Source organism: Azolla caroliniana, unplaced genomic scaffold (assembly GCF_043228905.1).
Source record: "Azolla caroliniana isolate FFs.n. ecotype wild unplaced genomic scaffold, voAzoCaro1.0.p SCAF_8, whole genome shotgun sequence".
Taxonomy (NCBI): Eukaryota; Viridiplantae; Streptophyta; class Polypodiopsida; order Salviniales; family Salviniaceae; genus Azolla; species Azolla caroliniana.
The window spans coordinates 11,863,061-11,890,556 of NW_028230443.1; the positions used below are offsets into that span (position 1 = coordinate 11,863,061).

Genomic DNA, 27,496 nt, shown 5'->3' on the forward strand with positions numbered 1-27,496 from the left:
AGAGCGGATTGTTGCTGAGTGGGGAAGTGATAGTCCGAGAAGCCCTGATACCCCACTTAAAAACTCTCGGAGCAAAACAAGTACGAATCGGTCCGGATGGGGCATCTATGTACACGACCGTAACCGGAGGAATGAAGAAAGAATACCGAAAAGTGGAGGATAAGTTGCGGTCGGCATCAACAATAAAAGAAGACGAAGAAATCGTGGGGGTAGTCAAAGAAGTGTTCTATGGGAACACGCTACAACAGGCGAAAATGGGGTCGGATGCGCTCCGCAAAGAAGAAGCAATGGTAAGTACGAAATACAAGACAGTGTGGAGAAGAAGGTGAAACCAGCCACAGGACCACTACCCGCCGATAGCGAACAAAAGAGGAAAGAAGTCTCGGGAGATCCGACACTTCGGAAGTCCGTGGATATCGAACATGCCTTCACGGATGAGACCCGGAAGAAACTTCGGATCGGTGGAGGTGGGTTCCTATTAAAGAATGAAGAAGAACGATTCTGTGGGATGTTGGAAGAACATGGGAAAGCATTTGCATTCACATCGAAGGAGATAGGGTGCGTTGATTCGAAGATAGTGGAGCCGATGGTGATCTTCACGATTGACCATGTGCCGTGGAACTTGAAGCCGATTCCGGAGTTGCGGTCGCATATTCCGAAAATCAACAACTTGCCCAAGGAGAAGGTGGCGATGGGGATTCTAGAGCAATCAAACGCTCCATACTCAAATCGATAGTTTACGGTTCCGAAGAAGAATGGGTCACTCCGATTTATCCAAGACTTGCAACCGGTGAACAAGGTCACGATCCGGAACTCCGGAATTGGTCCGATAGTGGACGAATTTGCGGAAGCATTTTCCGGTCGTGCGATATACTCCATCAGAAACCTATACTCGGGTATGACCAATTCCAACTAGCCGTGGAGAGCTGAGACATTACTACCATGCGGACACCGATAGGATAAGTCCGGATGTGTACGCTACCACAAGGCGCGACGAACTCGGTCGCACATATGATGAATGCAATGAACAAGGTGCTTCGAGACTGCATTCCGGAGATAACGATGCCGTTCCTAGATGACATTCCAATGAAAGGATGCGCGGTAGAAGAAAAAGATGAAACTATGGATGATCGGGGATGCCGAAAGTTCGTAGTCGACCATATTCGTGATTGCGAGAAAGTGCTTTGAAAATTAGAAGATGTGTACCTAACACTTTCCGGTGAGAAATCGGCATTCGAGCAAGAAGAAATATTGGTAGTCGGACATCTATGTGGGCCCTACGGCCTAAGACCGTCACCGACCAAGATCAATATAGTTCAAGCTATGAAAGAAATATGCGAGTCACAATCCGAAGTCCGAAGGTTTCTCGGAACATGTGCATTCTACCACAAATGGATTCCGCACTATGCACATATTGCGGACCCACTCTATCACTTGTTGTGGAAGGGTATGAAGTTCGAATGGAAACCGGAGCATACCAAAGCCGTGAAGAAGCTCAAGAAATCACTACGGATGGCAAAAGCACTAAAGAAGACGAACTATGACCGACCGATCATAGTAACAGTTGACACAAGTCCAACCGGAATCGGATGGGTCATCAATCAAGCCGATCCGGATGGTTCGCGATATCCGATCCGATTCGGAGCAAAGGTTCTCAACGAAAGGCAACGCGGATATGCACAAGTCAAAAGAGAATTATGGGGAGTCGTGTCGGCAATCAAATCGTATCGAGATTATTTGTTAGAGTCGAAGTAGTGATTGAAACGGATTGTCTTCCGATACTCGGGATGATGCGGTGTTGCACGATACCGGATGTGGCTATGCTAAGATGGATTGCATATGTTAAGTCGCTTAATCCGGAGGTACGACACATCTCCAGAAAAGACAACGCGGTAGCGGATATGCTATCAAGGGCGCGGTTCGGAGATGACATAACCGAATCCGATAATGAAGAAGTTTCCGAAGACTAATTTGCTTCGGAGCACATATGCCGGGTGAACGTAATCCGAGAATTCCGGGAAGAAGAATACGAGGCAGAAAGCTTGTTGATCGGGAAAGTGCTACAAGAAATCGAGGAATCATCGGACAATAAAGAGAAGAGAGCCGAGATCCGAAGTAAGAAGCGGCAAGTCCGAAAGTTCTTCTTGAAAAATGGATTAATATGGAGGGAGCCGAAAAGACCGGATGGCATACCACTTCGGTAGTCGGGACAAAAGAGCAACGAAACCGGATAATGTTTGAGTTTCACGAATTCGATTGAGCTGGACATCGAGGAACATGGGCAAATTCTCACCGACAATCAACTTCAAGTGGATGGTCGATATTGTAGCCATGCCAACCGGGATCGGACAAAAGAAGTACTTGGTGTTAGCTCGGGAAGATCTCACAAACCAAGTAGAAGGTCGGGCGCTACGAAGGAAAACGTGTTCTACGGTATGTCAATTTCTTTTGGAGGAGGTGTTTTGCAAGTACGAGTGCGTAGGACAAGTGATTGCAGATCGGGGAGAACTCGACTCTGATAAAGCTAAGGAATTCTTCACCAAACATGGAGTTCGGTTAACACTAAGGAATTCTTCACCAATCCGGAGGCCAACGGGAAAATCGAACGAGGACATAGTCCGATCGTCAAAGCACTTGCCAAAGCATGCGACGGAAGGGTGAAGGATTGGCCGCAAATGCTCCTGTATGCACTATGGGCGGATCGGACGACGCATAGCTCCGTAACCGGTTACATGCCGGCAGAACTCATGACCGGACAAGCACCGGTAATCCCTACGGAAACCATAAGACTCAAAACCCCTAATTTTCCCTACGGAAGATATCACTCAAAACCCTAATTTTCCCTACGGAAGCCATAAGACTCAAAAACCCTAATTTTCCCTACGGAAGATAGCTCTCATAAACCCTAATTTTCCCTACGGAAGCCATATCTCTCAAAATCTAAAATCTCTTATCAAAGCCAAAAGCCCTATTTCTATTGAATCCATATTTAGTTTCTTCTAATCTATTACTCTAGTAATCTCCATAAGCTAAACTTTGGTAATCCCAATCTCGAGATTGATTGTAATCTCTCTTTTCCTTTGTTAATGAAATTTGTCAATCTTTCTTATTTCCATTAATTGTTTAATATAAACATATGAATCTGATATCCTCCGGTCGGAGGCCCCGGGGTCCTGCCTCAAGTTCACGTATCCTCGTCGTATTTCTGTGACAACGGATCCAGATAGTTGTACCGATCCAGATCCGCACTGATTAGTAGCTGATAGCTGGCAAGGCGCCGTTTTGTAACTTGTACCAGATCCGGATTTATGTATAAATTTTACGAAAGTAATAGAAGTTAAGTGTTGTTACTTTAAATCTTATTGTTATCTTGTTTACTTGCTTGTCGTTTGTGTTATAATTATAAATCCTACGCGTATAATTAAGATCCGGATAAGTGTGTGATTCCAAAAGGCATTCTGGAAAGTAACCGAATAGTGTTAAGTGAATAAGTTCCTAATTATCATCCCTATCTCCTACCATCCCTTTGGAGACGTGTTCAGGAGGAACACCCTGTGTTTTGTGGCTAGTCCGGCCTAGGATAAACAAACAGGCCAGGTCCGACAGCATTCAACCAAGTGGGAATGCCAACTCTCGATCCGGCATTAACCAAAATACACATTTAAGAGTTCTCCACGATCCGGCGGGTGGCCAAAGATGGCGGAATGAGTGAGGGATATCCGGCAAGCCGCGGAATACATGGTGCATGATTGGGAGGAATCACATGACTGGATACGGTCATTGGAAGAGCGGTTACAGGCGGTTGGCTGAGTAGAAACTCGCTGAAAGAGCCGAGATGAAGGATGCTCAGGAATAGGGTGCACCAGCCGGACGAAAGGAAGAGGAGACCACACGGAGAATCGGCAAAACAGAGGGACAAGGAGAGAAGGAGGTAGCGGCGACAGAAGAAACCACCTCCGTGGCAGACAAAGATCCACTAACCACGACAATAGAGGAACGAGCAGAAAGAGCTCAAGAGGAGAAGGTGGGTAGAGGACAACAGACATTTCAACCGCAGAAGTTGTAAGAATTTCACTCCGATTCGAAATCAGAAATTGAACTTAGACGCAAACAGGAAATAAGAAAGAACACACAATTTACGTGGAAAACCTTGATTCAGGGAAAAACCACGGAACAGAGATTTCACTATGAGAAATGACAGAATACAATCACAGAACAATGAAACCTGATTTGGTATGAGCATGTACTGAAACCACGATTTCAGTCAAGCTCTTCAAACTCTAGCACGCAGGTGATTATTCCTTCCGAAGCTTCCGAGGCTTCTCTGTCTTTTTCTCTTTGCTTCACACTTCTTTTCTTCTTACTTAGCTTCTGAGTACGTATACTCTTACACAGCCACTACTGTGCAGAAAACTAGTCGTTCTCAGATTTACCACGCACACACTACTCGTTTTTTTCTCTCATATATATATATATCTCACACCCTCACATACGCTATGTAGGTTTTCCCCTTTTCTCACTATTTCACTCTTAGTGAGTTATCCCACATACAAGCGCACTACCAGGCCTGTCAGCATATATATACTAAGTCGTTTTCTTCTTTGAATGTAGAAGACATATGTATATGTATATGTGTGTCTATTCGACTGAGTACGAATTTGACTCTCTCACCGAATTCGATCAGCTAACCCCGATTCGGTTCTTTGCAACTGACTATTCTTTTACTTTCCGAATTTCGACCAAATTCGGTAATTCGGTTTTTCGGCCGATTTCGGTGATTCGACTCTAATCGGCTTTTCGACCGATTTCGACCAGTCGACACTCAAGTCGACTTTTCGGCCGACTCCCCCGCAAGGAGGGACGCCTTTACACAACAAACTCCCCTTCACTCATGTAGGGGGAGAACCAACCAAGCCAATCTTATTCCGGCATGCAACAAGTTTTTCCATAGGCAAAATTTTTGTGAGCATGTCTGAGCCATTTTCTTCAGTGGGGATCTTAGATAGAACAAACTCATTTTCTTCCACTCTTTCTCTTAACCAATGGTACCTTCTTTGAATGTGCTTTGTACGAGAGTGGTAGGTAGCATTTTTAGCCAGATGGATAGCACTTTGATTGTCACAATGAAGTAAGTACTTGTCTTGCTTCAATCCTAGTTCATTCAAGAACTCTCTCATCCAAATCAGTTCTTTTCCGGCTTCCACTGCAGCCATATACTCAGCCTCGGTGGTAGACAAAGCCACAACCTTTTGCAATCTTGATTGCCATGACACAGCTCCCCCTGAATACGTCATCACATACCCTGATGTGGATCGGCTAGAATCTACATCACCCGACATGTCAGAATCTGTAAAACCTTCTAGCACAGGTTTCCCGGAGCCATATCTAAGACATACATTCGAAGTTCCTTTGAGGTATCTAAGAATCCATTTCACAGCTTCCCAATGCTCCCTTCCAGGATTTCCCATGTATCGACTAACTGTCCCGACAGCAAATGCAATGTCCGGCCTTGTGCAAACCATAGCATACATAAGGCTACCAACCGCAGAGGCATACGGCACTCTTCTCATCTCTGCCTTATCTTTCTCATATTTCGGACATTGTCCTGAATTTAACTTACAGCCCATTGGCAATGGAGATCCGACCGATTTTGCATCGCACATATTAAACCTTTGCAAAACTTTTGTCACATATTTCTCTTGTGACAGCCATAGCAAGTTTTCAGTCCTGTCCCGGACTATATGCATTCCCAAAATCTGTTTTGCCGGTCCTAAGTCTTTCATGGCAAATGATTTGCTCAATGATTTCTTCAAGCTTGCAATCTTTTTGACATCCTGTCCAACAACCAACATATCATCCACATACAACAACAGAATAAGAAAGTCACCCTCATTATACCTTTTCACAAATACACAATGATCAGCTTGTGTTTTGTGGAATCCATGTTCCAACATGAAGGACTCAAATTTCTTATACCATTGTCGTGGAGCTTGCTTTAAACCATACAAGCTTTTCTTCAACCTACACACGAGATTTTCTTTTCCTTTTACCTCAAAGCCCTCCGGTTGTTGCATATATATTTCCTCTTCTAGCTCACCATGCAAGAAGGCTGTTTTAACATCTAGTTGTTCGATTTCAAGATTCATACTAGCGGCCATACTCAAGACAGTCCGAATAGAGGTCATTTTTACAACTGGGGCAAAAATCTCATCAAAGTCAACACCCTTTTTCTGTTGGAAACCCTTTACGACGATACGGGCCTTATACCTGGGTGTACTACCATCTTCACCAGTCTTTAATTTGTAGACCCATTTGTTTCTAAGTTCCTTCTTACCATCAGGCAACTCCATCAGCTCATAAGTTAGGTTCTCATGCAAGGAATCCATTTCTTCTTGCATGGCATTATACCATTTCTCCTTGTGTACATCAGTCATGGCCTCTTCATAGCATTCTGGTTCCCCTTCATCAGTCAAGAGAACATATTGACTGGCTGGATATCTAGAAGAGACCTTCCTTTGTCTTCGTGGATATCTTCTCCCTTCAATAATTGGCTGATGGCCGTTTTCTTCCAGCAACTCATCTTCCGACTCCAATTCGTGTGTATCAGTAAGATGTTGGGTGTCGACCGACTCAGATTGTTGTTGGGTGTCGACCGACTCAAATTCAATTTCATTAGCCGATTGTTGTGTGTGAGTCGGATCGACTAGTATTGACTCCATAGCAGTGATCGATTTGGGAGACGACTCTGGTCTTTGTTGCTCCCAGTCCTCGATTGTCTTGTCTTCCATGAATATGACATCTCGACTTCTTATCACTTTCTTGTCAAGGAGATCCCACATTCTGTACCCGAACTCATCTTCTGAGTACCCCAAGAATATACAAGGTTTGGACTTGCTATCCAGTTTTGACCTCTGATCTTTAGCAACATGTACATAGGCCAAACATCCAAACACCTTTAAGTGCTGATAAGACACATTTCTCCTTGTCCACACTCTTTGTGGTACATCCCCCTTCAAAGGCACTGATGGAGACCTGTTTATGAGATAAACAGCAGTCAACATTGCTTTAGCCCAATATGATTTTGGCAATTTTGCATGTGCCAACATGCTTCTTACCCTTTCCATTATGGTCCGATTCATTCTTTCTGCTAGACCATTTAGCTCAGGTGTCTTCGGCACCGTATACTCAAGTTTGATGCCTTGAGTCTTGCAATACATCTCAAATTGGCCTCTATATTCGCCACCGTTATCTGTCCGGACAGCCTTCAGCTTTTGTCCGGATTCTCTTTCTGCCCTGGCATGAAACTCTTTAAAGACCGACAACACTTGGTCTTTAGACACCAGCACATAAGCCCACACTTTCCTACTGAAGTCATCAATAAATGTGACAAAGTATTGTCCTCCACGATGAGATGGGGCATCAACATAACATACATCGGTGTGAACCAACTCTAAGGCATGCTCTCTCCTCATTGGAGGCCTAGAGTGAAACGTTGTTCTATTTTGCTTTCCAGCCAGGCAATCCACACACTTTTCCAAATGCACTCCTTTCACCTCTGGTAGGAAATCCTTTTCCGCAAGGATATGCATTCCCCTTTCACTCATATGTCCGAGCCTTTTATGCCACAACTCACCATCTGAGCCAGCCACTACATTTGCTTCCTCTCGACACAACTTCCCATGCATTACATATAGTGTGTTCTGTTTTTGGGCTCGAGCCACGATCAGGCTCCCTTTACAGAACTTCCATGAACCATTTTGGAAGCCACCGTTGTACCCTTCATCGTCTAGCCGTCCAGCCGATATCAAGTTAAACCTGACATCCGGAACATGACGTACATCCTTCAACATTAACCTGCAGCCTGTAGATGTTAGCAAGCACACAGTTCCTATGCCCACAATCTTGCATTCCCCGTCATTTCCCATCTTTACATGACCATAGTCACCTGCTGTGTAGGATGAGAAACATTCTCTTTTGGGAGTTAGGTGAAATGATGCACCGGAATCCACTACCCATGAGCTCTCAGCACTTGCAAGATTCACACTAGCTTGTTCACATATGAACAACATCTCTTCCTCACTAGTTACGATGGCTGAGGTATTTTTATCATCGGAGATTTTTCTAGGTTCGATCTCATCAGCCATGCCTTTGTACTTCCTAAGGTGTCGACAATTCTTTTGGAAGTGACCAGGCTTCCCACAATAAAAACATGTAGGTCTTCCTCTAGATTTCGACCTAAACCTATCCCCATTTTCTAGACTTCTATGTTCTCTTCTACCTCTACTAAATTCTTGGGTCACATTTGCCTCCGATTGAGATAAAGCACTTTTATCCTTTCTTCTTGTCTCTTCATTTAGAATAGTCGTTTTTACTACTTGTAAGGATAAGTTGTCTTCTTTACATGAAGTGCTGAGTGTTACTATTAGGTTTTCCCAACTATCGGGTAGAGTACATAATAATAGTGTGGCCTGCATACAATCATCTAATGGGAACTTTGATGATGCTAACTGATTCACTAGTCCCATAAACGCACTAATGTGCTCTACTATACTCTCCCCGTCTACATACTTCAGTCTCACTATCTTCCTCATCAAGAAGGTCTTATTTAAGGCATTTTTCCTTTCATAGAGAGCGGAAAGCTTATGCCATAGCTCGAAGGCATTTGTGTCACTCGCTACATGTTGTAGGACACTAATGTCTACACATTGTCTTATGGTCGCCACTGCCTTCCTATTTAGGATTCTCCACTCCGAATCTATTACCCCCTTTGGTATATCCTTGTTTTCTATAGGCTCATACAAGTCTTTTACTATTAGGAGATCTTCCATTTTGATCTTCCAATCTGAATAGTTTTGTGAGTTCAAGACAAACATCCCAGGAAAGCCACTCACGCTCCCTTCCATCTAGAACCTATGCTCTGATACCAGTTTGTAAGAATTTCACTCCGATTCGAAATCAGAAATTGAACTTAGACGCAAACAGGAAATAAGAAAGAACACACAATTTACATGGAAAACCTTGATTCAGGGAAAACCCATGGAACAGAGATTTCACTATGAGAAATGACAGAATACAATCACAGAACAATGAAACCTGATTTGGTATGATCATGTACTGAAACCACGATTTCAGTCAAGCTCTTCAAACTCTAGCACGCAGGTGATTATTCCTTCCGAAGCTTCCGAGGCTTCTCTGTCTTTTTCTCTTTGCTTCACACTTCTTTTCTTCTTACTTAGCTTCTGAGTACGTATACTCTTACACAGCCACTACTGTGCAGAAAACTAGTCGTTCTCAGATTTACCACGCACACACTACTCGTTTTTTTCTCTCATATATATATATCTCACACCCTCACATACGCTATGTAGGTTTTCCCCTTTTCTCACTATTTCACTCTTAGTGAGTTATCCCACATACAGGCGCACTACCAGGCCTGTCAGCATATATATACTAAGTCGTTTTCTTCTTTGAATGTAGAAGACAGATGTATATGTATATGTGTGTCTATTCGACTGAGTACGAATTTGACTCTCTCACTGAATTCGATCAACTAACCCCGATTCGGTTCTTCGCAACTGACTATTCTTTTACTTTCCGAATTTCGACCAAATTCGGTAATTCGGTTTTTCGGCCGATTTCAGTGATTCGACTCTAATCGGCTTTTCGACCGATTTCGACCAGTCGACACTCAAGTCGACTTTTCGGCCGACTCCCCCACAAGGAGGGACGCCTTTACACAACAGAAGTAGTAGTGTCAGCCAGAGTGATGCAACTCAAAGGTCTGCAAGAAGAATTAGCGGCACAGATGGCCATGACAGACAAAGAAAAAAGAGAGAAAGAGGCGACTATGGAGGCAATGCAGCGACTGATGCCGGAGCTAGAGTGGGCACGGGACAGCTATACCCGGTTAAAAGAAAGAAGCTCATGATGAACTAATGGAGGACAATGGACAGGTTTAGGGTGAGATTCTTCAACTCGCTATGGAGAACCCACTACTTCGGGAGGAAAATGAGCGTCTGGTGGAGGAACAACGGTAGCTTAAGGAAGACTTACAACGACAGAGAGAGAATTTCAGGAAGGAGGCTGATGAAGAGTTGGCATGGCTACGGGCTTAGCAGACAAGGCGGTTGGAGGAGAAACAAACCGACTATGACAAGTTGTACAACGAATTCAAGAAGCTCTCGATTGATCGTGAGCACTACTTGCAAAGGAAATTGAAGGAAGTACAAGCCGAGCTAGGAAAGTGAGAGGAAGCCCTTTGGAACCAAAAATCGCAGCTAGAGGCGGAAATTGGAAATTGTTCGCCTGAGAACTGAAGCTAATGAAGAATGAGAGTGGCTGGCAAGGGAAAGAGACGAAGCGGTGGATGCCAGCAAGTGAACCCTGGAGAAAGTTGTAAAGACTTACAACTCTCATATTCAAAACTATGAGATTGACGTGCTGATGGCAATGACGACAATCAAAAAATTGAAGAAGGACGAACAAGAAGCAACAAACAAGGCGGAAATGGGAGCCAAAAGGATTAAAGTCCTTATACCGAAATGGAAAAAACGACTAGAGGATATATGGTGGAGGAAATCTCGAGTGGGGTATGAAGGCATGGATGGCCCAAGCGGCAGAATTGCAAGTGTATAGTGCGGATCAGGAAACCAGACAGAAGACTGGCAAGGGTTTTTATAAGATGGATGAGAAGAATATCGCAGCATTGCGGGAAGACCTAACGAATGAGTATCGGGCAAGTACTTATCACAGAGGAGGATGAGCCGATCGTCGTGGAAAGTGAGGAACAACAAGACAAGATTATCGAGCTGGAACCTTTGGAACTGGGGCAAAACAATGAGGAAGTAGTATAGATGGAGACATGCCATATGCCACGACAGGAGCTAGAAGACGAATTCGCGGAAATAGGGGATCAGGTGGCGTAGTTCATCAGTGGAATAACAAAGGAGTAGCCGCAGTTAGAAGCACTAAACGAAAACGTTGAGAAGCAGCCAACTCAAGTGGGGGAACCAGCACAGGCCGAAGCGGACATGGGAGACAAGGAACCAGAGCCATGTATGATGCAAATTTTGAAGGAGAACTAAGGCTCATTTTGTGGGTTCACCGCGCAAGGCACTGTCCCAGGGGCGTGCCATGTGTTACCCTTAGGAAGCTACCAAGTGGACAACATGGAAGAGTGAAGTGTGAAAGATCTGATGCCGAATTGGACAAGGACGAAAGCGGTGTGAAGCCGAAGTGGATATATATATATATATAACTAAGTAAATATAGGAAATATAGTCTTTTGTAATCATCTTTAATAGGAATATTCGTAGTGCGAATAGATGTGTTGATTAGGATTAGAGTTTGAATAGACATGCCGATTCGAAACAACGGCTAATATAATCTGACATGCTTACCTTGAAAAAGGGGGCATGAACATTGTAATTCTTCATCTGTTAATGAATTTTGTATTGCCTTGCGTTTCTACTTACAGTACCACCATATCTTTGTGTTAAGTCTTTGCATTATTCTTTGTGTGACGGACTAGTCGGCGGTGTGGCCGATCCAGATTCCAATTAGTGTCTGATTCGGACTGTGAAGTTGTTACGTTGGGTCGGACAATGTGAAGAGCGGCCAAACCCTATTCTCTCATGGACTATAATCTAATCTGACTATTGCTAATATATCATTGTGTTCCCTGTAACTTTGCCATCATTCCTACCACAATCATTGGTGAAGGTTACTCAGTGATTGAGTTTCGACCCGTGCTCCTAGGGATTAGGAACAGATAGATAGATAGATTCTATTATTGTCTTTAGAGGTCAAATAGGACCTATGAGACCAAAAATAATACATTTCACGTGATACATGTGAAAGTGAGTAGTGACTTTCGATGTTCAAGAACTTTACGAATGAATGTTGGAATCGAGAGTGCACATTGTGGTTGTGAGAGAAATTCATGCAAAGATTGGGCTTGGTCGAAGATTTGTGGAAAGCATGGTTGAATATGATTAAAGGTAGAGCATTGTATCAAAGTGTGATATTCAGACTCTCGAACTTGTTTAGGGCAAAGTTTGCATAGTCGACTACTCTCATCACTTGTGCCCCAACCCCCCGTCTCACATCGCAATGCATGTGAGCTAAGTCGAATAGAAGCAATGGTTCGGATAGCAAATAACGAAATGGGCTCTAACATGTATCGATGTGTACGGTTTCCTTGTTCAGCGAAGAGAGAGAGAGAGAGAGAGATGTAGCTCAGTTGGTAAGGTTGCCCAATGGAGACCAGGTGGTCATGGGTTCAACCCCTACATTCCACAATGGCATCTAGTGAATTAAGAGATATATAAGAAGTATATAAAAGAGAGGTGAAGAAGTTGGGTTTCGAACCCACAACACAGTGCTTGTAGTGCTAATAACTTACCACTAGGGTAAGGTAATTACGATAAAAGAGAGAGAGAGAGAGAGAGAGAGATCATTGATACCATTTTAGAGTGTTGCTCTAGGACACCCATATGTCATGTTTAGAGGATGCATGCATTCTTATTTGGCACTCGCACACTAGTATGAGAGCAAAGACATATTACGTGATTGAGAGAGAGGTAGTTAGGTTTGGTTTTTCTCAGCATTGGAAACTTTTGGAATTTGCCAAACTAAGAGGTTCAAAAATGTGTTTTGGACCTCTTCACTAACCATATTCAAACAATGAATTAACCCCTTCACCAACCATCCTCTTAGGTGTGGTCTTCTAAGTTATGTGTAGTTTTCATTCCATCATCAATTGAGAGAGAGAGGGAGGGAGAGATAGATTTTATTATCAATTTCAAAGGTCAACTATGACCTATGAGACGAAAAATATTACATTTCACATTATACATGTGAAAGTGAGTAGTGACTCGATTTGCAAGAACTTTACAAATAAATGTTGCAAAGAATCTTCCATTTGTCTCTAAAGAATCTCACAAGGTATCATATCAAAAGCTTTCTTGAAGTCTTTGAAACAATAATAATAATGCAAAGACTTATATTTCATGCAACTTCCTTTATTAATACTTGAAGGGTGACAAAGTGATTAATGGTGTTATGGTGTTTTTGAAAGCTAACTTCTCTATAATCTTTGTTACCATTTTGTTCAACCCATGCATTTATCTCTGATTTTACCATTAGCGAGCAAACCATGATGGTTCAATAGTTGTTTACAATATTTACATCTCCACCTTTATGTAAAGTTTGATCCAATTTGTAGTTTATTGTAGGGCATGCTATGTTGCAATGCATAGCTAAACATATCCCTTATCAATGCATGTACTCCCTTTCTTGACCACATAAGCATTTTAACCTTTATACATTGAAGCCCTCTTGCCTTTCGAGAGGCCAATATTCTTAAGTCTTATGTGCTCATCTTCAATCGTAAAGAAGGGAGACATATGTGAAAGAGAACCATAACGCATCATCTTTCTCGAAATTCATAGCTCTTATAAATTCTTTAAAATGCATAGACAAATCCAAAAGTGTTAGGTCATCATAACCTTCAACAGAGTTTCCATTTAGATTCCCCCCAAATTGAGTACATGCATGTGCTTTTTCTTGTGTTTGGAGAAATTGTTAGTAACTCCCATATATTCTTCTCTTCTTTGAATAAGTCTTTTGTACTCAAGCAAATGTTTTTGAGAATTTTCCTTATCCTTAACAACATCCAAAATCATAAGGCACTTTTGAGCTTCATGACATTCTTTTTTTTTTATACATAAAACTACACCATAGTTTCCATTACCAATGCAATAAGCAAATACAAACCTATAATAGTACATTTTAGTGGTGGGTAAGATATTCCCCCTTATGTCAAAATTGAAACGAACCTCCACCTATGGAGGGAACAACCATCGTGGGGGTACATGTTGCCACTCCATTTTGTCATTTCTCTCCACAAAAACTAGCAAATCCTTCCATTTGCCTTTAAAGGATTGTTGTTTCAGAAAAATCATATCTTCATTACCCGTGAAGGAGTCATATTGACCTTTTAGAGTTGAGATAAACATCAACCAGATTTCCTTCACATAATGAACATGATTTTGCTTTATTTGCTGAAACACATTTTGGCATCGACCTATCCAAATATTCCATAGAACCACCGACGATATGGTAGCCCATACTGTGGCATCCACATTCAACCGATTTGGGCTTGAATATGGTATGTCCTTAACTTGCCTTCCCCTAGTTTGAAGGGTAAACAATATCTTTTCCCTTTCATAATTATGTTTATCCACATTTACGTCCATCCAAAAGACATTTACCCATGTAATCACATTAGGTCCATATGCAACATCAATGAGACGCAACATACATTTCCAAACAGAGCATGCATCCATACAGTTCCATAAGGCATGTTGCATTGATTCCAAGTGAAGCCCACAAAAAGAGCAAGTTTTGGTTCCCTCTTCCCTATGCATCCATTCCAAGACTCGAAGTGCATAGTGTACACACAACCATCTAAATGTAATGATTTTGCGAGGAATCTGTAAAGCCCACAACCATTTCCAAAATGCCAATACAAAATGCATAGGCAAACTATTATTTAACCATACCTTAGCTGCAGCTGGCATACCTAGAGTCCTCCTTCGTTGGAATTCCCTACCTAATTTTACCGAGTAGTGAAAGAAAGAAACCATCTTACCATTAGCATCTCTCCACCACCATTCCGCTAGATTTCACTCTAACTCCAATAAGGGTTTATTATCACAAACCCAAATATCCCATACTGGGTTTACTTTTTCAGGATGGGGATCAATAATACATACCTTCCCTAGTTTTGTAACCACCCTAATAGGTTTCCACTCCTCTAAATTGAGAAGGTCATCTTCCATAGAGACCCATTGCAATTTTCCATATGAAACTATTATAAATGCCCAAAAGGATTCGTTAGATGTATAAGCTCTTACTCCAATCAAAACATTAAAAGAAGAGGATGCCCCGTACCATACATGGTTTGAATTAAAAGAAGAGGGTAAAATCCTATTACAAGCATAACTTATCTCTTGGAACATTAAAGTACCACCTCTTATTGATTTCAAAACTTGTTCCTTAACATCCCTAGAGGATTGGTTAAAGTTTAATCAAGTACCAACATTAGCCGCAAATGCCTCATCAATTGCTGCCCAATTTAATATTGTCCTTCTTCCTAACATATTACCATAATCATCCTTAATCAAGGGGTTCCAACAAATTGGTTGCCTTTTCCACTTGTCCTCCCATATAGGTTGTTTATGCACAAGATTAGGCAACAAACATTTCCAAGCTCTTAATAAAGACTTAAAAAATTTATTTGAAGCAAAAATAGAAGTCAAAGGCATATCCTCGTGCACAAACCACCACCTCACATTTCACTTCCAATGTCCACCTCTACATGGAACCAATTCCTTCATACGTTCATGAAGTAACAATTTCCATGGTTCATTCCCTGCATCATACTTCTCACAATAAATTTCCCAAGTAAGGCTCTACATTGAAACATTGGGTCTATCAACCCTAATCCTCCCTCATGAGGAGAATATAGTATTACCTTCCATGCAACTTTAGATCATGTATTTGCATCAAATGCACCCCATAAGAAATTGCAGACAAGCCTTTGTATCTGAGAGAGAACAAATCTTGAAAACAACCAAGATGAGAGGATATACCACATCAAAGACAGAAGCACTTGATTAGTAATTACAATTCTTCCAGCCAACGATAGATGTCTCGAAGACCAGAACAACAATTTCCTCTTCAATGACATCAACAAGGGGGCAATAAGTTGATCATGAGTAATATCAACACCAATTTGACAACCAAGATATCATATATGACCTCCCATGTTGAAGCCATTGAAAATCCGGATGGGGCAACCAATGTGAAACTCCATTATTCTTTATTCTTATTCCAATGGATTTATTCCAATTTATTATAGCACCTGATAGCTCACAAAATTCTTGCACCACACATTGAACATTACGCAAATTTTGTTCCTCCCCATCCACATATAAAGTTGTATCATCAGCAAATTCAGTATCTAGCACTTGTTTGTTATTGACTCCCCATTGCAACCCTTTAATCCTTAAGGCATGATTATTAAAATACACATGAAATGCCTCAGCTATTAATAAGTATAGGAAAGGGGCCAATGGGCAACCTTGCCTAACCGATCTTGAAATAGAGAAGGGAGCATCAACTTCTCCCGCCACATATACAGAACTAGACGCATTCTTATACAAAAGCTCTTACCGCAACTACCCAAGCCATTGGAAATCCTAGTTGTAACATAACTTCCTCGAGGAAAGACCAATCAACTCTATCGTATGCCTTTTCAAAATCCAACAATAGCACCACTAGGTCAACATCCTTCTCTTTTGCCAAAGTTGTAAGCTCCCAGAACATGAAAATATTATCAGAAATAGAACGCTCTTGCATAAAACCCGTTTGTGATTTATGAATAATATCATTTAATAAAGGTTGCATACATAAAGTAAGGACTTTAGCGTAGATCTTGTAGATAGTATTTAAAATAGTTATCGGCCGCCACTTCTTAATGTCAACTACTACCCCCTCCAATTTAGGAATAAAAAAAATTAACCCTGCATTCCATTGATAAGGCATATCACCCAAAGTAAAAACCTCTTGTAACGCTTCTGTTACACTGATTCCAATGTGATCCCAATAGCAAAGAAAAAAGTCAGGAGGAAAACCATCGATGCCAGGACATACATTCTTACCTAAGGTTGTAATTGCAACATACACCTCATGGACATTAAAAGGTTTTACTAATTCATTAGCCATAGGAAGATTAACTTTTTTCTTCATAACACACCATAATGTAGATCTTAAGGCCAATTGCTCATGCGTAAATGACTGCATAGTTAGCAAGGATTTATAAAAGTCGGAGGCAATTCTCCTCATTTCAACATCATCTGATGTTAATGATCCATCCTCCCTCTCTAATTGCCTCATTACATTCTTAGTACGACCAATTTTATTTACACGAAAAAAATCAGCATTAACCTTATCTGCAAGATGAGACCATTTCGTTGAGGATGCACGAAATTTGTGTTGAGCTATAACATCCTCAAATTGTTGCATCTCAACACGTGTTTGATGCAATTGAGCTCCAACCCACAAAGCCCGTGGGTTGTTCTCCTGAAGTTTTTGAAGAGCAACAATTGTCCTCCTAGAAGCTAACAACTTTTGTTTGGCTTCTTTATCAAACCATGTTTATTTAGACTACATTTCTTGATGCGTTTCCAAGATGTATGCTCAAAAGAGGAGAGAGATTAAATCAATGCCCATCGATCATGTCGCACATTTACATTAATGCCCAATAGTTATCTGGCTTAATTATAAGCTATGATTTAGTGAGATGGGGGGGGGGGGGTGGGGCACTAGAGTTGAAGTAAAAGAGGGAAAAATGTCTACCAACATTATGTGTGTGTACAACGAGACTCACTATGTATGTATCTATGGAAGTGGAAGTGGAAGTGGAAGTGGACAAATACGAGGTATACTTTTGTAATATCGAAGAAATACAAGCGGTCGGCGCACATACAACACACACACACGCACACACACAATTGTATATATGTACATATATGATATATGTATGTACATATATGTATAAACATGGCTTACGTATGTATGTAAGATTATGTAGCTAAGTACATATTTTGAGTCGAAGATTTAATTAAAATGATGTATTTATTGTGTAAGGTAACATCTTGTAATGATGTCTTTTGAGTCCAGGATTTAATCTGAGGGCGAGTTGCGTCTGATCTGATCTGTCTCTGTCTCTGTCTCTCTCATGGGTCGTTCCCAAGTGCAACCCTTTCGGTTCCTACACAACGAGGTTTGTTGCATCTATATCTGTTTTTATTCACTATTGATCGTCAAAGCTATCAGTCTTTTCTTGTAAATTTATTGCTCTCAAACAATAGGCAATACTTTTACCCGTTACTTCTTCGAAATTATGTAAAGAAGAGAAAAATCTCAATCAAAATATCAACCTAGATAAAACACAGGGGTGCAAGCGAATCAATATGAAAATTTAGCCCCCCATTTTGGGTAACTGTATCACATAGAAAATGCAATGGAGGCATTTCCAAGCAGGGATTTTCTCATATTTTCAAGTTCCTTTTTAACCTGTAGTGTATTTGTGTAGTTAACATGAACTGGTTTTTCTTTATCTTTGGATTGTTTGACCATTTCATTTATAGAAATAGCTTGGTGCAATCTAGAGGTATTTTGGATATTCTCCAGGTGCACAGTCAGCACATTCAAATAACGTAGTAAGAACCACGGGATATCAGATGTTGGTGCTTTTATATTCACAAAAGGTTTTTAGTTTTTGAGTGGGGGTTGAAGGAAAAATGCAGTTTTTGAGTAGGCCAAGATGAACAAAAAGACATGATTTCTAGTGGGGAAGTGCATTGAGATATCAGATGATGGTTTTGATTTCTATTCAAGAAATGTTTTGATATTTGAGGTAGGGATGAAGGGTTAAGAAACCCTGTATGTTTTCAACAAATCAAACTATATGCTAGCATTAATTGTAAGGGATTGCAAACACATTGATGCTCCAGGGCTTTGTCCTTTGGTTTCTTGATTAGCATTAAGTAATTTCACATGGTATCCATACTGTTGAGGAAATCCAAATGTTTTTTTGGTACTTCATGTGGAAAATTGTTTTTAATACATCATTGCTATGCATCTGCATTCTGGATACGTACATAGTATGATAATGAATACATCTCTTAGAAGTTACGTCCAGAAACTGATATGTATGAGAACCAAACAATAGCAAGACCAGTAGCAATGTCAGTTTTAATTTTCATAACATCAGTTATATACATACACATTAACACATTATTATTCTTGAGAAATCTCAATGCGTCTAGAAACCAGTAAAATAGGATTACAATGAATAGAGTAGTAGGTTGCTACGCCTGTCTTTAAAGTAGAAACATTCAAAGAAGATGTCAGAGATATGTTCCTCTTATCTACTTTTTGTGGAATTAGAGATTGTCTTAGTGAAAATCTAGAAGTCTGATATGTGTATTACACACATCTGTAGACATGTATATATACACCCATGCATATATATATATATATATATATATATATATATATATATGTATGTATTTATCTATTTATGCATATAAGCATATATATTCTCATGTATATGTAAAAACATACACATATGTATGTATGTATGTATGTTTGTTTGTTACATATTTGTGTGTGGCATTACTTCAGGATCTTGAGTTCTATTTTTATTCCCAGGTTGCTGAAATGGAGAAATTATGGGAGGAAACTAAAGGAAATCCTCCAAGAAGTGCTGTGCGGGAACTAGAAATCAAGTTTGGGTAAACCTTTCAAACTGTAAAAAATCTTTTGTGCATTAGAAACTGTAACGAGTACAAGTTCAGAGGTATATCTGAATATTTTTCTTGTTGCTTCTTACCAAATAAAAGTTATTTCCTCTCGCAATTGCAGCAAAGATCCTGAATTTGGAGGAAGGAATATACAAGTCAAGCAGGTTTGGTGAGCTTCCTATTTAGATTCTAGAAATTTATGGTCTTTAGTACTTTGGAAGAATAACTGCTGATGATTAATATATGCTGGCCACAATCAATAAGGGGTTTGATTAATTGAGCTATATCATTAAATTGTTCCATCTATTAAGGTTATTTGGCTTTTACAGCTGATGTATAGATGTTGACGTCCAAGCTTGTGTGCTTTACAAAATCTGGACAATACATGTATCAGATGTCAAAATACTCTTGTTTGCTATCAAATTTAAAGTGTTGGTCATTAATTTACATATTAAAGACCAAACCCGCTTCTTTTTTATGATATATTAAAGAACTTTCTCATAATCATAGGGTTTGTCAAGATAGGGTTTACACACATCAGTAATTCTGAGGCCCATGCCCGAATAGAAACGCAATTGATATATATAGAAATAGACCCTAAAACCATATATACATCCTTCTTTCTATATAGCAATTATTGGTTCAGATAAGACAAGTGTCGCCCAATATTTCCCAATGCCCCGATCAGTGAACAAATCTTGCATTTTAAATTTCTCCCTTGATTATGGGCGATCCATGTCTCGTGTAATCACTTTAGTGACTTTAGTAGTATCTATATTGAGTGCTTTTTGATGTTCATGTGATATTAAAGTGCAAAATACAGAGGCGAGAGTTACCAAATTGAGCCTTTACGAATGCAGACAATTGTTAAGGCCTAAGTTGGTCCAACTCAAGGTAAAGCATGTAAATATTGTCAAGCTTTAATGATTTATCCTAGATGTAAAAATAAAGGAGTCTGGGTGTGCATACCTGTATCACTTTTCTATTGCCATATTCTGCCCTTCTTGGTTAAGTTCTTTGCCAGAAGTTTGACTTATTTCTGTTAGGATAGGAGAATTGAAGTTTTATTGCTAAAAGTGACCCAGCAATTATTTGCTGTTTTTCAGTTGTTTAAAGATCATCTGAATCTATTGCTTGTCACTTTAATCCTGGTTCAGTGTTTGGGTCCATGTTTTTTGGATTTTTATCACCATAAATTTTGGAGGTGATGCCTATAGTGGCCTATTCATATTTCTCTTGTCTAGTCATATTCAGTTGCAGTGGTTGCATCTCCTTGTATATGTTTCCTGCTTCTCTCTCCTTCTATATGACCATCCATTAAGGCTTGATTATTTCCTCCAGAGTATAATTAAGAAAAAAAATACTCAGTCCTATTACTCTGTTGTCATTTTGAAAAGTTAATGGTAAATTTTATAGTTATAATTGGCAATTTTCCCTGAAATAAATGATGACTCATTAATGTCTATTTCATCTGGTTTAAGGTGCAAAATTGGTTTTGCAATAAGCGACATTATAACAAACGGAGAGCACTCAAGGCTTCTGGAAAACTCTCAGTTGAGGAGCCTAGCATAAACAGAACAGAGTCGGTATCAGTATCTTCAACTGTATCAGGTGTATATTCAGCAATGAAACAATTTGGTAGGTTTTCTGCAAGCTTCATGATCAAACTGAAAATGTTATTCTTATTTGTAGATCAGAAAGGCCCAAACAAAGTTGAGTTTGAAGCAAAGTCAGCTCGAGATAGTGCATGGTACACGATATCATTTCACTTCTTCCTCTACATTGAAGTGTTGTTTTCATAAGCAAAACCATCTTGTTCTGGTGTAGGTACGATGTAAGATCATTCCTTGCTCATAGAATGCTTGATTCTGGTGATCCGGTGAGAGCACTAAACTCATATTAGTTTAGTAGAGTTAGTACTTCTTATTTGAACAATTTATGCGCCCCAATTGTCATTGCCTTAGTATACAAGTTTGAAATCTCATGGTTTCAGAACTTAATTATTATTAATTCCATCAAATGGTTGGAAAAGCCATATAAAGAGGTTCAGTTTGATTATCTTTGTCATAGATGATCTATATACTGCCATTGTTGAAACTATATTTCATTCGGACATATTTACCAATGATTTAGAGGTAAGATCAATGTAGGCGTTTTTTGAAGTTTTTCATTGTTCTCGCAGGAGGTCAGGGTGCGATTTGTAGGTTTTGGTGCTGATGAAGATGAGTGGGTGAATGTAAGAAGAGGGGTTCGTCCAAGATCTCTTCCATGTGAAGCATCTGAGTGTGTGCGTGTAATTCCGGGTGACTTAATTCTGTGCTTTAAGGTCTCTCTTCAAGCTTTTTAGAACTGATCATTTTATCAAGGGAAAACACCAAAAGGCCCCTCAAATTTCAAGAAACTTTAATTCAGAGGATATTCTGACAAAAAAAGTCAGCAAATTAGGGGTATTTTGGTGTTTTTTCCTTTAAAATATATTGTAAATGACTGCATAATTTGTAAAGAAGGAATTTTAGAATTAGTTCGAATTCACCAAGGCTTAAGGTGAAAGGTTCTATCTATGGTACATCTGATACATGATTTTCTCTGTATCTTCTCCTATGTTCAAGTATTAGGAGGCTTTCTTGCATCATTCTTTTGGTTTATGCTTATCATATTTTCTTCAACTTTGGGAGAAACCACAGTGCTTACATGTTTTCTTTTCTCTTGTAAAAGCAATAATACTGACCCGATCTTTATCATGTTATAATGACCTTATCAATAACACAATATCTTTCAGAAATTTTCAACATTTAGGGAGAAATTTAGTTATGTTCAGGAAAAAATGTATAAAGAGCCTATAAGGGAAGAATATTTGTATTTATACTTTAGGGGTATCTCAGTGTCTTTCACTAAAACAGAGCTATATTATTCGACAAGAGAAAATGTGATAGACTAAAACAGCACAATATCTTATAGAAATTTTCAGCATATAAGGGAGAATCTTGGTTATTTTTAGGAGACAAATGGATGAGAGCCTAAAAGAGAAGAATATTTGTATCTATACTTTAGGGGTATTTCAGCGTGTTTCACTGAAACAAAGCTCTACTATTCAACAATATTAAATGCGATAAATCTGGATGCAACAGCAGATTAGAAGGGCCTTCTCATTAAGAACTATATTGAAACATGGGACGTTGCCTAGACACCAAAATTAGGCAATAATACTTGATATCTATTAGAATGCCCAGCTTAGCTAAGGTGACATTATTATTTGTATTGACTGTCACATTAAGAAAGTCATAAGGATAATGGAAGTCTAAGTGTTTCGTGCATGTATATAAGTTATTCTATGAAAACAACTGAAAATTCCCTTATGTTCGACAAAATAGTGGTGCACATAGATCCTCCAGGATCTTCATCTGTTGATTCTCACATTAATAAAATTATGAGGATAATGGAAGTTAAAGGTTTTCCAGCATGTATATAATTCATTTCTAGGAAGAAAAACTAGAGAATTCCCTTACGTTAACAACCATTTCTGAGGATGCCTTTTCATTGTTTCACAGTGAAATATAGAAGAAAGATCATTTATAGGAAAAGGGAATGGATACTAGAAATCTTAAACAAGAGTTATCTGAAAGAAACATGCGTAGAGTTCTAAGTGTAAGTAATATGGAGAATGCAGATTCTGATTACAAAGTTGTGGTTAAATATTTGCGAGGACATGGGAAGTTGTAATTTGTGATGAAATCACTGTAACTTCTATGGTCCATAATCCCAGAATGTTTGATTATGTTATTTTTTTAGTAACGTCGAAATACCCCCAATTGCAATATAAGCTCCCAGAAATAACCAGAATATTCCCTATTTTACCACTACAGAGATATTTTGTGGCAACCTCTGAAATCCTAGGGGAATTCTGGTAAATATCCGAAATGTTTTGGGTACTTCGGTGTTTTGCCTTATTTTACGTGTATACAATGGTATATTTGGGGAATTGCAAAATATCACTAATTTGTTGTATCTTTACCAGAATACTCCAAAGGTTCAAAATTATAAGAATAATCTGACAGTAGCTTAGTAATATGTATGTATTCTGGTGACTTTTAAAAATTTAGGGGTTTACTGGTAGACTCTGTAAGTAGTACTTAGTGTGTTTGCTCCTAACGTGTAATGGCATCTAACAGGAAGGGACTGAGCAAGCACTTTACTATGATGCACATGTTATTGAGGTAGAGAGAAGGAGACATGACATTCGAGGTTGCAGATGCAGATTTCTAGTGAGATATGACCATGATGGATCATCGGTCAGTCATTCATTTGTTTTTGGTATTTTTTCCTTTTCATTTCTTGGTGGCACCGAAAAATGAACTGCAAGTTAAAATTCCAATCATTATTGAAAACAGGATGTTGTGCCTTTAAGGAAGGTTTGTAGAAGACCTGAGACTGAGTATCGTGCTCTGCCAAGTCAGTCTGTTGGAAATATATCCACTACAGAAAGGCAGGTTGTAAATGCAGTACCCTGAATTCCTTTCAGATTCTTATTTACAGAAACTATAGTCAGTATTTCTGATGAGCTACATCTTTGCAAGAAATGGATGCTCGATTTTGTGAGATGTTTTGTTTGATTGAATGCACCATTTTGCTGAAATCGACACTCAAGTTAAAATGTTTGTAGTTATGTTATGTTTATTGAAGAATATATATATATATCATTCAAGTCATGTATACGTTATTCTCTTCTAGATGTTATGGAATCAACGAGTTGTCTACAGTTGTTTATCGAGGAGATAATGCATTTCTTCTACATTTCTATGGAGTATGGTAGACAAATCTCTTGTAATCATTGACTTGCAAATCGAGGAGATGCTTTTCTTCTACATTTTTATGGAGAATGGTAGACAAATCTCTTGTAATCATTGACTTGCAAACTGACAGGCAAACTGTATACTTCCCTGGCTTGGATAGCCGCCCTTACCAAAAACAACAAAAGTGTTTATTTGGATTTGGGGTACCTTTTTGGGGTGCATTCCACTGTGGAATTGGCTGAAGGATTTTCGTGGGAATTGTTAATTCTAGCATAACCTCTCTAACAATTAATTTCTCACAATATCTTTTTTGTTTTTTGAACATGATCGTTGGTTTTTGTATTTACATCCCTTGAACATATCATGATGCAGTGAAGTTTAAGCATTAATTTGGTAGCTTATGGGTATACACTATGTAAATGTGTAAAACTGAAACTTGATCATTTCATTGAATAGGGCATGCAGGACAAACCAAAAGGTCATGTGAAACCTCAGTAGTGTTATCTCTTAAATTAGTACAATTCTTTAGCTAGTGCATAAAATAAAACCCCAGTGTTCATAAAAAAAGACGTGAACCCTAGTGCATGGAATAAAAAAGATGTGGACCTTATTTACAGGTTGATTGTTTATACATTAATGTCATGTGATTATGTTGGATATTGTGTTGCAAGATTTTGCAAGCAGGATGTGAAAATGTGAGCAAGACCACGGGATTTCTAAATTGGAAAGTAAGGATTTCGATTTCACAGTTTTAATTTGATAGGATGAAGAGCATGTGCATTATTGGCATATGAATGTGCTCCTAACTTCAGGGTATGCACAAGTGCGCTTTGTGTCTTGTTTGTGGATGTGTATTTGTGTGGGTGTGAACATGTTTGCATGGGGGAATTTGTATGTGTTTATGGGTGTAAATGTTTTGATATACACAACATACATACATAATATCTCTCTATCTCTATATATATGACATACATATATGTGTATTTGTGATGTATATGTGTAGTCATAGATTGACATATTCCCATTCGTAGACTGTCCCCCATGAATGAATATGAATACGAATATGAATACATTTAAAAGTAGTCGTCTTTTTTTTGGGAAAAGAAAAGTTTTTTTTAAAAACTTGCCTAGTGAATATCACGTATGTGTTTGTGTAAATATGTGTGTGCATAAAAGTGTGTATGTGTTCTGATGTATATATGTAGGTATGTATTCCTATATGTATGCACATTTGCCAAATTATTGGCTTGCATGTGTATTTGTATTTGTGAATGTTGTATATGTAGAAATTTTTTTCCAAAAAAAAAAAGAAAGAAAGAAAAAAACCACTACTTCGCATTAGTTAGCAAATAGAATACAACCAAGTTTATCCAAATCCACAATGGGATCAACATATACAACTTGGAGAAACAACTCCAAAACTATCAACCAAAAACAGCAAAAAAAAACTCAACCGATCCTTAACTCAAGCAAAATTGAATTAAACCCTATTTTACCCCGACTCTACAACTCCCTGACGCACATTTGTGTCAGCTATACATACATAATTACAACCCATGTACAATATTGGGAGCCATTGGTGGAAACAACCACCTAGGTGCTTGGTAATTCCACTTAGGCCTCGATGAAGATTTGACTAGCATGGGAGAGCTACTCCATTTCAGCAAGAACTTTGACCTTGCCCTTTCTGCTTCTTCCGAATCCCCTTGAATCGAATCATACCGACCGTGCAACCAAGCCACAAGATCAAACCAGATATTTAACATCATTTCCCCGCATGAGATCTTTTGCTGCTGAAAAACAACCTTACAACGCCTGATCCAGATGTGCCAGGCCGTCAAACAGGCCACCATAAGCCAAATCTCCTCAAAAATTTCAGAATTTGTGCCTGGTCTCACCCCATCACATTGGAACACGCTACCGCCCTGCAGTATAAATCCATGTCCTTGTGGGTTTAACCGTTCACCCCAGCTTTCCCCTTTTAAGGACAACCCTTGTATTGAGCCCCACACAACGTTCCCTTTCACACCACAGGCTGCCACGATTCGAAGGCTTCTACTCCAAATGCTAATCGCCTCTGTACAATTCCAAAAACAGTGAGATTGATTCCAAAGCTTGTCCACATAACTTATAGCTAGCCTCACCACCACGGGAGCTCAACCACTCGCCTATAAGTACCGCCTTGTGGCTAAGAAGCCACCACCAAGCCTTAATTTTTTCTGGCATATCCAATGCCCATAGTCTCCTCCAAAACGACTTCAAATCGTCGTCTGAAATGCCTTTTTCCTTCCAGCTGATGCGAATCATTCCAACATCCACGGTTTTGGAGCCAACGATTCGTCTTCCTAGCTTGGTATTGTATTCAAAAAACTTTTTCAAGTTTTTTGTTCCTGGTGTCTGCCACCAAACCTCCAATGGGTCCCACTCCAAATCAATGTGAAATTATGTGTGTACATCAATTTGCAGTTCTCAATGTGTAGATGTATACGTTGCATAAATTTGGGCATGTGTGAAAGTTGACCAAGACAATTGAGGACTTGCTTTACGGAATATGGCTTCATTGATGAAGGAGTGCAAAAAACAATATTTGTTATGGTATGTGACCAAAATTTTCTTGACTTCCGAGGATGCACTTATTGGCACACTCTAGATGTCAATGTGAATCCCTTCAATGAGTAATGTGGCCTATGTAGATGTTTATGATATTTGATTTTAAAAGTTATAACTTATAAGGGAGGGGAAGTCTGTCCAAAGGAGGGTCAAAAAGGCTCTTCTAGTGTGGAGCCTTGGCATCAATTGTCAGTCGAGGACATGACTTGTTGTGATGATGTCGATACCTAAATCGAGACAAAACATCTAGGTTTGACGGTTGGGGATGATGTGAGGTCTTGGGGATGATTTAAGTCCCCAAGTCTTATTCTCAAGGGCCGAGGTTGATTTCTTTGCCCATTACAATTTTTGTTTGTGAAATTTATTTCTCTTATGTAAGAGTGTTTTTTATTTGTTAGGCACCGGATTTCCCAAAATCTATTTGTGGGTTTGACGTCTTTGTCATTTAGTTTACTTCTTTTTATCGTAGATTTTGGTTCGATGTCCAGATTTGGTCATTCTTGTGAAATCATGTCTACAAATATGGCATGTACACCACTTGCAAATACAAATCCAAATTTGGCCTCTTGCAAAATTAACACAATATTATGTGTAGTTTTCAACCTTTGTTTAGGAATCCAAGAACATGGTGTACAATTTTTTCAAACACATAATCCTCTAAGTTAATAAGGCGGCTATATTTCCTACAAATACATCAAATTCAAGAAGCATAAAATTCGG

General features: G+C 39.4%; 1 protein-coding gene across 1 annotated transcript; it reads left to right on the top strand.

The window, feature by feature from the left end:
• The first annotated feature begins 17,739 nt into the window (after positions 1 to 17,739).
• On the top strand, positions 17,740 to 24,031 carry LOC147861014 (protein SAWADEE HOMEODOMAIN HOMOLOG 2-like). The gene is made up of 9 exons (XM_087323958.1): positions 17,740 to 17,851; positions 19,285 to 19,367; positions 19,498 to 19,540; positions 20,858 to 20,987; positions 21,069 to 21,126; positions 21,204 to 21,255; positions 21,559 to 21,702; positions 23,546 to 23,665; positions 23,765 to 24,031. Exons 1-9 carry the CDS (start codon positions 17,807 to 17,809, stop codon positions 23,882 to 23,884), a joined length of 795 nt encoding a protein of 264 aa, XP_087180084.1. The 5' UTR covers positions 17,740 to 17,806; the 3' UTR covers positions 23,885 to 24,031.
• The last annotated feature ends 3,465 nt before the right edge of the window (positions 24,032 to 27,496 follow it).